Raw genomic sequence first — 11,064 nt, 5'->3', positions numbered from 1 at the left:
TTGGAAAATGGCTGCAATGAAACAAAGAGTGACAAATTTAAAGGGGTCTGAATACTTTCCGTACCCACTGTATATATAATATACATGAAATAATAATAATATAAATAAAAATATAAAAACAAATATTTGAATATATACAGGATGGGAAAACAAAATGTGCAACTGCTTAATATAGTATGCTAAAATGTAAATAAACCAATTGTGCAGGTTGAATTTAGTGGAGTGCAACCTGCACAATGGGTTTATTTATCAATTGGTTTATTGTTTGTCAGTTTATTTCTTAAATATGTAAATATAAAAAAATAATATATATAGGGGCCAGGTTGGTTCAGTGGTAGAGCAAGCGTACATGTATTTCGAGGTTTATGCCTCATCACACAGAGGTCTAGGGTTCTAATCCAACCTGTGATGATTTCCTGCATGTCTTCCCCCCCTCTCTCCCCCTTTCTCACCTAACTGACCTGTCAAAAATGAAAAGGCCCAAAAAATTATCTTAAAAAAGAACAAAACAAATGTCATCACAAAAAAATAAAATAAAACGCAAACAAATGACACAAATACAGAAAGAAAAACAACATGGGTAAATATGTATCATAGGTACAGCATGTTGGACCCATTATAACGCGTGTGGTCTTTACTGTGGTAGGAACGGGGACACGGAGATCAGGAACTCTTTCCCACCACGAGAGACGGGAACACTCGTGTCAGGCTCTAAGCAGGTAAGGCCACAGCCGGACTGATTCAGTTCTACTCAGTTTTACAGTTGATTATGTTTGCAGTGGTTGAGGAAGTACTAATTCTAGGTACTTAAGTAAAAGTACAAATCACCAGAGACATGTTTACTTTAGTAGAAGTAGTACCATACTGACTGTATTGTTGTAGTCAGGGCTGTAGTCAAGTCCACCTTTGTCGAGCCCAAGACAAGTTCAATACCAGGACTAGTCGAGTCCAAGTCAAGACCGAGTCCGAAGTGGTTCGAGTCCGAGTCAAGAACGAGTCTAAAAAGGTTACAGTCCGAGTCAAGACCGAGTCCAGGACAGAAAAAAAGGTCTCATGCAAGACAGTTTCAAGACAATTATGTTGGGTTTCTCTTTCCTTCCAATATTATTATCAACATGATAAAGACACTTGGACTCAGTCAAGACCAAAAGCCACATTTGGCAAGACCAGTGACCGAGACCGAGACAAGTCTGAGTTTATAGAAAAACGGTTTTGAGTCCAAGAGTGGACTCAAGTACTACAGCCCTGGTTGTAGTGTCCTTTTTGTTTTATAATGTTGAAATTGAAAAAAGACTCTTTCTAGAACCGGTATCTTCATTACCTGTTTTTTGCTTGCAGGGGAACTTTATGAAAATTGGTAAACTACTTAACATTTTTCAAATAAAATGTTTGCCAGTGGCCAGAAAGCGTATTGTATTTTTTTGTAACAATTAGGATTAGGGTTAGGGTTAGTGTAAAGTGTATTGGATCTTTTTTGTAACAATTAGGATTAGGGTTAGGGTTAGTGTAAAGTGTATTGGATATTTTTTTTTGCGTTGATTAGGGTTAGGGTTAGTGTAAAGTGTATTGGATATTTTTTTTTGCGTTGATTAGGGTTAGGGTTAGTGTAAAGTGTATTGCAGTCACATGGATGTCTGCTTCCCCTCTATCCATAACTAAATGGTATTTAGAAATGAACAACTACATATAACCTTAGAAAGGAATACATATTTATTCAAATCTGGGAGCCCATCGTGGATAATGTTATGTTGGAATTTGACTGACCTCGAAATACAATTTTAAAATATTGGAGCATCCTTTTGGGGGGGAGGGGGGGGATTGTTGTTTGTGTTTGCTTTTGGTCTTGTATCGCTGCTGGTACCCAGTATCAAGAAGTGCAACCGTCTCGAAAGCTGCCATGTTTGTGTGTGAACTACAGGGCTGTTTGGTGGTGGAGCTGGAGCGCAGCCAGCGGGGCTTCGGCTTCAGTCTGAGAGGAGGGAAAGAGTACAACATGGGCCTGTTCATCCTGCGACTGGCTGAGGACGGACCTGCTCTGAAAGACGGCAGGATACACGTGAGTTTTTTTTTTTTTTACTGACACTGTGGGCCGTCATCAGACAAAATCAAGACAACTGCGCCCTAAGTTAAAACGTTTGGAACTTTTTCAATCCAGTTATTATATATCACGGCTGTCAGAATAAACGCGTTTATAACGGCCATTCACGCAGCTCCTGTGGTTTTTGCTCTGTCGTTTGGGAAATCAGGAAGCTGCAGCAGCAACCTTGTGGACAGTGCTGCCTACGTGGCGACTTTCTCTCGAGAATTAGCGACCTTTCTGACCCTCTTAGCGACTTTTAAATATATTCAAATATATTTCTGGTTCATTCCCATGCATGCAGTCCACAGATCCTCGTTTAAACACTAAGCAGCCCAGCCAAGATGTGCCAGCGGAACAAGAGCAGGTCTTAGGTGTCTTATAGTAAAGCAAAAACAAAAAATACATGAATAACTAGCAGAAAATTATAAATAAGTTTCTTTTGAATGGCAAGTTGAGTTCCAAAGCCCGTCCAGATGGTTCTCTCCACAAGAATAAAGTGATTTGCATGTACCGTCCATAGGAAATGAGTTACGACCGGAGTTGTCGAGGTCTCAAATACATTAAAGCATTAAAAACCTGAAAGAATATCTCTTTAAAGTACATCTAGAACAGATACAACGTGTTATTAATTTATGTCAAGCGTGTGCGTAATCACAAGTTAACTAGGACACTCATGCAGTTAATCACAATTAAAAATTGTAATTGATATATATATATATATATATATATATATATATATATATATATATATATATATATATATATATATAGCTATTAGCGGTTTGTGTTAGCATTGTAGGCCTACCATCCAACTATCACTGGGTACGTTTCCTTTGATAATGAAGAAAACTTAAAAACAGGATGATTTGGGGTTGCTCTGGTCGCCCACCTGGTTGAGCGTGCGCCCCGTGTACATTTCCAAGGACCCGTCCTTACTGCAGTGTCCGCAGGTGGGAATCCAACCCACGTGCATGCCGTCCCCTTCTCTCCCTCTGTCCCCCTTTCCTGTCTCACGCTGTCCTCTAAAATAAAGGCTGCAAAAAATTAATATAAAATACAAAAAGCGTGACAAATCTCACGTAGGTTCTAGAGTAATGAGGAGCTTCTTTGTATTGACATCAGGAAAATGACATCCTTAGGAAGTCTAAGTCACACTGACAATAAGTGTCCATGTGTTCAGGTTATGACTTTGAAGTGGAGTCTGATTTTCTGACACAAATTGCAGCAATTGGGCAACAAGGGTTTTAAAGTACCTTAACTGTCTCCATCAGCTGTTTGTCACAGCCTCGGATAAACCACAATCACTTATTTCCTGTTGTTTTGAGAACACCGGCGTGCGCAGGTCCGTTTCCCCTCATTTAGTATCTCTGCTTCACGCCTCTCCCACTGTGTCCCACCTGATCTTTTCCAGTGTCTAAAATATGAGGATTTTTCTCCACTTAGTACTTTTACTTGTAATACTATAAGTACATTTTACTTACATAGTTTTCCTACAGCACCACCTTTAAAGCTCCCATATTATGCTAATTTTCAGGCTCATAATTGTATTTTGAGGTCGTACCAGAATAGGTTTACATGGTTTTATATTCAAAATACACCATATTTTGGTTGTAACGCACATTGCTGCAGATCCTGTTTTCACCCCGTGTGTTTAGGTCTCTGTTTTAGCTACAGAGTGAGACATCTCACTTCTATACTATCTTTGTTGGGAGTCGCACAGTAGCTAGGTAAGATCCCATCGGCTAGATAACTCTTTCTCCAACTTTGATCAGTCCAAGGCGGGATTAGCTGGGAGACTTCTTCTAGACAAGGGCTGCTTGTGGAATGCCTGCGGAACAGGGACAGGAAGTAGTTCTTTTGGAGATGGTGGTCAACTAGTGGCTGTTGGAGCAGTGTTTTACCATTGAGAAGGAGCTAGCATGCTAGCATGTGAGGGTAGTAGAAGATGCCACTCTCACTCTACTTCATTCATTTCAAACACCTTGAGGGAAGTAGGTCCAAGGCACAAATTCTTTTATTAATTTCCCATCCCCTTTTAACACAACTCAACCTCATATTTAAGCCAACCGCCTTGTTGAACATTTAGATTTTTGTCCCAATCTTGTTAGTTGGATTTTGGATTTTTTGACAAACAGGACACAGAGAGTAAGGGTGAACGGAGCTCTGTCTGGTCAGCTTTAATCTTCCTCAGGTTCACCACAGGGGTGTGTACTTTCACCCTTTCTGTTCATTCTATATACAAACATGTGTAAATAGGACCATCATTAAATATGTGGATGCTCTATCATAGTGAGTCTGCTCCATAAAAATGACAGAAGCCACAGAACAATAATTGAAGACTTGTCCAATGGTGTGTGTATCACACCTTCAATTGAAAATATCCAAAACAAAGGATATGCACATTGATTTTGATAAAACTCCAGGATATGAGGCCACAATTATAAATGGTCAACTAGTGGATCATGTGGAATCCTACAGATATCCAGGGACAACTATTGACCCTAAATTAAATTTCCAGGAGAATTGCAAAGACAGCAGACATTCAGAAACCGTATCTTACTCAAAACAGCATGGATAGTTTTTTTTCCAAGTGTGTATGTGTGTGGAAGCACCAGAGACACAAAATAACACCCCAAATCCCAGACATAATATGGGCACTTTAATGCAGGACCTCTTACAAGGTATTTTTAATGGTGTGTAAAGTACTTACTTACTTATTAAAGTAAAGGATCTGAATGCTTTCTGCACCCCCACAGGTTGGCGATCAGATAGTGGAGATCAACGGCGAGGCCACGCAGGGCATCACACACACTCGTGCAATTGAACTGATCCAAGCAGGAGGCAGTAAAGTTCATCTGCTGCTTCGACCCGGCCAGGGCCTGGTCCCGGATCACAGTGAGTGACCGCTGTCAGCCGCATGCATGTACAGTAACCACGTTGTTAGCACAGCATTTACATCTACACAGTAGCATATTTCCCGTTTTTAGAATATTTAGAAGCTTTTGTATGGATATGCGTGACAGCTGGGCACTGAGTTTCTTTTATTCTCATGCATGTGTTGCGAGCTTCTCTCTTCTTGACTTCTCTCTCCTGTCATTCTCACTCCTATCTGGATCTACGTCACGTGCTTTTTATCTGCTCCTGTTTTCTGCATTGGCACGGCTGTCTATTTCTACCTATTTATCTTTTCCTCCTATAGGTCGGCACTCTTCTTCCACCCTGTGCTTCTACATGAAACCAGAGCATCACTAAGGCCTCACTGCTTTTGTCGGTCTGTCCCTAATTACCTTGGTAAACCTTGTACTTCTTGTACTTTTGCCTTTACCCTCTCCTTTCAAAGTTCATGTATCAGATTTAAAGGGTATCATTGTTTTTTTCCCTTTTCAACCAGGACCTTATTTACCTACTGTATGTTTTTGTGTGCAAGTGACTGATGTGAAGACAATCTTTTAAATTGGTCCAGTATTGAGAGAGAACGCTGTGACACGGCAGCCGCAAACCGTGCTGCAATGTAACCCTATGGGGCATGTGTGCATTGTCAATTTTGGCAAAACGTGCTGTTTTTGACACTGACAGGCTCCGGTTGTTAATGTAAGTGTCTGTCAACATTATGAGAAGGATCCCTACAGAGGTAGACCTTCTTCTCTTCGTTTAACCAACGGCTCCGAGATTGCTATTGTTAAACCCACCAGACTGCATTGAAATAATCAACACTTTAGCGAGTATAGTGCCAGTATGTTTCCACATGTAAAGGGGTGCATCAAAGGTTTATTTAAAAACTAAACCAGATTGGGGATTGTTGACACAGTGGGAACACAAACCAAGACAACTTTTCATAGTTTTATTTTGTATGTGTCGAATTTGAATGAAGTGTATTTACGATGACAAAATTGCTGTTTATTTACATTTAGTCTGGTGAGTTTGGCAATAGAGATTTTGGGGATGTTTTTATTTTTCAAAAGAAGGATCTTCCTCTTTCTGCGCCCGTCAGTGGCAAAACGAGCACTTTTGTGGACGGAAATGGAAGGTGCGCAATTGCCCAATAACTTACATTGTAGCTTGTTGGGCCGATGCCAACAGCAGCAGTCTTGCTTAATACTGGACCAGTGTCAAAGATTGTTGTTCCCATCAGTCACTAAGACACAAAAACATGGGGAAATAGGGTCCAGGTCGGGGAAAAAAACGAAGTCACTCTTTAAGTGTCGTTCTCTGTCCCTTCCTTCATCCCCATGATCAATCTGAAAAAAAAAAGATCGGTTAGCAGAGTTCCTCTTCCCCCGGAGGGCTGAACCAAAGCAGTGAGTCCTCGAAGAATGAACAGACCTGCAGGCGCGCTGGGAGGCTTCAGAGCTCTGCAAGTTATTTTTTTTTTAGGGGTATTGCAAAAACCTGGGATGCCATTGAACACACACGTCATCCTGAACAAGGATAGAGACCTGGAGAGTAATCCTAAACTCGATATCGGTCAGTGAATGACAAGCGGTTAAAGGATCCTTGTGCTTTCACTGGCATCAACCTTTGAATCCAAAGACCACGTTGCAATAAATTGCTTTGAGTTATCGCTCCTAGAAATCCAAAAGCTCATTTCAGCCCCCACTTTAAGTTCATCACTCTTCTTTTTCTCTCTCTGGTTTTCTGCTGCATATATCTGCTCTCAGTCACAGCTGTGCGATTCTTATCAGCCCCGGGGCAGGGGGGTTGAAACGTCAGTGCTTGGCGAATGCTAGCACCTTTTCCATTGATGGCTATGTTGCTGGCTGGTACATATCTCAAACAAGGCAAATGTTTAGAGCAATATTTAAGAGGGTTATTGAGAATACAAGCGAGGCGGACATCTTGTTTCCCAATATGAGGATAATGTGCTTCTGTTGCATGACATGTTTAATCTTACATTTTTTTATTGGATGTGTGAAACGATATTTTGGCTTATGCAGACAGTGGTGGAAGAAGCATTCAGATCCTTTACTTTAGTAAAGTTACTAATACCACATTGTAAAAATACTCTTACTGTTACAAGGTCCTGCGTCAAAAACATACTTTCCTGTAAGTAAAAACTTTAAGTAAAAGTATGTAAGTATCACCAGGAAAATGTACTTAAAGTAATTAAAGTTAAAGTACTCAATGAAGAAAAATCACATTTTAGAAACATAGTATTTTATAAACTGCATGTGTTTTGTGTGCAACAATCTAAATTTGTAAAGTAGCTACTAAGTAAAGCTGTCAGATAAATGTAGTTGAGTAAAAAGTCCAATATTTCTCTCTGAGATGTAGCGGAGTAGAAGTACAAAGTGGCATGAAAAGAAAAGACACAGAATTGTACTGAAGTACAGTAATTGAGTAAAGGTACTTAGTTAAATTCCATCACTGGATGCAGACCCAGGAGTACACACGTTGTTGCTCAGCTCGAACATGTTCTTAGTTTCCATTGCTTGTTTCTCAGGTTCAAAGGACAAAGTAACCATTCCAACCTCAAGCTTTCCCAGACTCTCGGTATCTGACGGGCAGTCGGCTCCAGCCTCTCCATCCTCTGTCACCCTCTCTGCCTCGGAACTGTCTCCATCTTCACCCAAAACAGCCGCCCCTGAGGAGTTCTCCAGGGGGGATCCCAGGGCGCCGGGTTCTCCTGACGCCGGGCAGGAGCACACTAGGCAGGCTAGCAGATCAAGAGGACAACAGCTCTCTCACCAGAACCAGAAGCGCACCACCAGCCCCAGCACCCACACCAGGGAAACAAGCAGGAGTGACTCCAAGCCCTCTAGTCCCATGCGAGCCTCTGAAGGTAGGCCAGATCACCAAGAGCGCTCTCAGAGCCCCAGGAAAACCGAGCAACGCCACGGCGGATCCTTGGAGGATATGGGGAAAGACAGAAAACCCCAAGGGCAGCAGAGAGACCACCGCTCCTCTAGCCCCAGGAAGAGCTCCAAGAAGGAGCCGGACCCCGCTTTGGCTCTGAAGAACCTGGAGGAGCCCCGGAGCCCCCGGCGTCCAGCTGGCCAGCAACCCAGCGCTGCGTCTGGAGAAGGCAAAGACTGGAGGTACAAGGAGGAGGATGGGGCCTCCTGGCAGGAGAGGGGGGGCACAGAGAGCGGAGACAAAAGCTCGGGGACTGGTGAACGCAAGAAGAGCAAAAGGGCCGAGCAAGAGGCAGCGGCACAGAAATCCCACTCCCAGACTCACAGGGAGAGGCCAGGTGTTGATGCCGATAGCGGCACCCTGAGCCGGAGGAGTAGAAAGGAGAAGGGGGATAAGGAACGTCAGGAAAGCAAGTACCATGGGCCACCTGAAGAAGGGAACAGAAAGGATCCCAGAGGTTCAAGCAGTAGCATCCAGGACCCCAGCTGCAACGGGACCACCACCAGCAAGAAGGCTCCCATCACCCCAGGTCCGTGGAAAGTTCCCAGTTCTGCAAAGATCCAGTCCCAGGCGGACACGACCTACGCAGATATCTGATATCCACCCAGGACTCTCCTCGACCATTAAGAAAAAGCTGAGCCACTAAAAGATGTACTTTTCAGGATGGAAGGATTTTTATTTTGTAACACTCACAGACAAAGCAAATCACTGCGTAACCAGCAACATGGCTTCTCATTGCTTCGGATTTTTATTTTTTTTTAAACTTTTTTCACCCAGTTTGCCTCGGTCAGTTTGCATCCAGCTGCTGACAGTACGTGCTCGTACCGACGGTGTGTTTGTACTGTGCGAAGATGTGCGGACGTGCGTGTAACAGGTTGGTTCTGAGGGAGAGTTTTTTGGGGATGCTACACTGCAGTCTATTTTGTGCCAATCAGAGACTCCAGTTGTGAAGAAGCTGCTCCGTATTGCACTTACTGTGAAGACCGTTTGTGGGTAATGAGATGTACTGCTCTCCCTGTCTACCCGCCTCGATGAAGGATCCCCGCTTTTATTTTTTGTCACTTTAAAGTTCTGAGACAGTCACTCTGCTTTTTTTCCTGGCAAGATTGATTCACCGCCGCTGTCGCTAGAAAGTGAGGCTGCTGAGTTTCTCTTGAGGGTAAAACAGTGTCTTCTACTGTCTCTTTTTCTTTTTCAAGAGCCAGACTAGAAATGTGAACTGTATGGGTGACTGTATTCGTGCACATTAAACCTGATATCATTAGCTTATCAGAGGGTAGACAGGCTACCCCGGAGCTTTATATGCATCAATCAGCAGACCAGATACTTGTGGTAATAGTTCTAATGTTTGTTATATTCGTGTTAATATTAAAAAAAGCATAGTGTAATTTATTGAAATTATATGTGAGCAAAAACTGTTAGTACACATATCCATGTAGAGTCATTTCACTTTTGATGTGGACTTAAAGGACCATTACGGCAAAAACTGAACCTAGGGGTTAATAACACATGGGTAATGAGTCGACCGTTCACTGGAATAAGTTTTCATGCTAATCAAATGTGACCAGTATTAGCGCAAACCGCTAATTAGCTTGTAGCGCTAGTAGTCGGGGCATTGGTAGAGTAAAAAGAAATCACTATTTTTATACCACTAACAAGGCTCAAAATGGCACCAGACTTCCATGATAGCATGATGAGGGTCCTGGCATGTAAACCGAAGCATTCAGACGGCGTTTGTCGCCGTTACTTTACCTGTGCCCCGACTACTAGCATCACAAGCTAATTAGCGGTTTGCGTTAAAACTGGTCACATTCAATTAGCATGAAAACAAATCCCAGAGAATGGTCGAATCTGTACCCATGTGTTATTAATACCTAAGTTCATTTTGCACCGGAATTGTCCTTTACTACTGAGAATAGAATGTGTAGATAAGCCCTATCATCTAAAACAATTACACTATGAAATCTATGCATTCTATTTCTAAGCTCAAGCCTGATTCATGATGTTGTCTACTGTTAGCAGCTCTGTATTTTAGACCCTCTGGCTATGTGTGTATGTAGGCCTGTGTCTTTTTAGATAACGCATATGTAGCATCGACTGTACTTAATCCGAAACACATATTATTTAACAAAATGACTACGCATATATTGACACATACTTTAGATGAGTAACATAGCTTGATTGTAAGAAGTGAGACCTCTGCCTTCAACTTAAATGACAACTTTAAGAGATATTTGTATTTTTCTGATCACAGACGTAGGCACAAAACCACATCCCTTTTCCCTCATTCTAACCTCCAAATCTATTTTTGATCAACTTGTTTTTAGTACATAACCCGTAATGTGAGAAAAATATAAATGTTTAATTTGTTTATTGTTAACAAAATCTTGGCTGTCCTGTTTTCTTTGGGGTTTTTTTCATTATAAATGAAGCCAGGCTCCCTAAGAATGCAGTTATATTTTCCACACAAGAAGGGAAGGTCATCACAATATGCTTCCAGTTAGTAATTGCACACAGTGCATAATGTGAAAATGGCTTGACTGCTTCTTTGGGAGTCCTATTTAAAACTGCTCTATAAAGATTATCAAATTCAACAGGAATATTAAAAGTGCTCTAAGCGATGTCACACGTTTTAAGGCTACCACATTTGTTGTCACATACAGCAAACATCTCCTTGCTATCTGCTAGCTGCTTTCCCCAAAACGCACTGTAAAAAAACATCTCCTTGCTAGCTGCTAGCTGCCTGTCCCCAAAACACACTGTAAAAAACATCTCCTCATTATCTGCCTGTCCCCAGAACACTGTAAAAAACATCTCCTCACTATCTGCTAGCTGCCTTTACACTGAACACACTGTAACAACATCTCCTCGCTAGCTGCTAGTTCCCAAAACACACAGTAAAAAACATCTCACTATCTTCCTGTCCACAGAACACACTGAAAAACAATCTCACTATCTGCTAGCTGCCTGTCCCCGGAACACACTGTAAAAAACTGCGGCCTCTTTAGACAGCCCGGGCTCTACGCACGGCAACAAAAACAAACCAGCCAGCCTGCACCACCAAACATAAGGACCAGTGTTTCAGCGTTCCAGCCAATAACCGATAAGAAGGATTTGGGGGGGGGGGGGGG

At 42.2% G+C, this 11,064-nt stretch overlaps 1 protein-coding gene across 4 annotated transcripts in view; it reads left to right on the top strand.

Moving 5' to 3' along the window:
• magi3a (membrane associated guanylate kinase, WW and PDZ domain containing 3a) overlaps window positions 1-9,310 on the top strand; it is a 159,662-nt gene extending 150,352 nt beyond the window's left edge. For 2 of the 4 annotated variants that reach the window (XM_034875733.1, XM_034875732.1), the window contains exons 18-21: window positions 647-719; window positions 1,919-2,056; window positions 4,837-4,975; window positions 7,521-9,310. In XM_034875733.1, coding sequence (XP_034731624.1) covers window positions 647-719; window positions 1,919-2,056; window positions 4,837-4,975; window positions 7,521-8,530 — 1,360 coding nt within the window. In that variant the 3' untranslated portion in view covers window positions 8,531-9,310. Of the gene's footprint in view, window positions 1-646; window positions 720-1,918; window positions 2,057-4,836; window positions 4,976-5,279; window positions 5,372-7,520 lie in introns of all 4 variants that reach the window. The other 2 variants (XM_034875735.1, XM_034875734.1) reach the window with 2 other exon arrangements.
• Window positions 9,311-11,064: the final 1,754 nt, after the last annotated feature.

Source organism: Etheostoma cragini, chromosome 7, assembly GCF_013103735.1.
Source record: "Etheostoma cragini isolate CJK2018 chromosome 7, CSU_Ecrag_1.0, whole genome shotgun sequence".
Lineage (NCBI taxonomy): Eukaryota > Metazoa > Chordata > Actinopteri > Perciformes > Percidae > Etheostoma > Etheostoma cragini.
The sequence above is the reverse complement of the archived record's forward strand: the minus strand, read 5'-3'. Positions and strand labels throughout refer to the sequence as shown.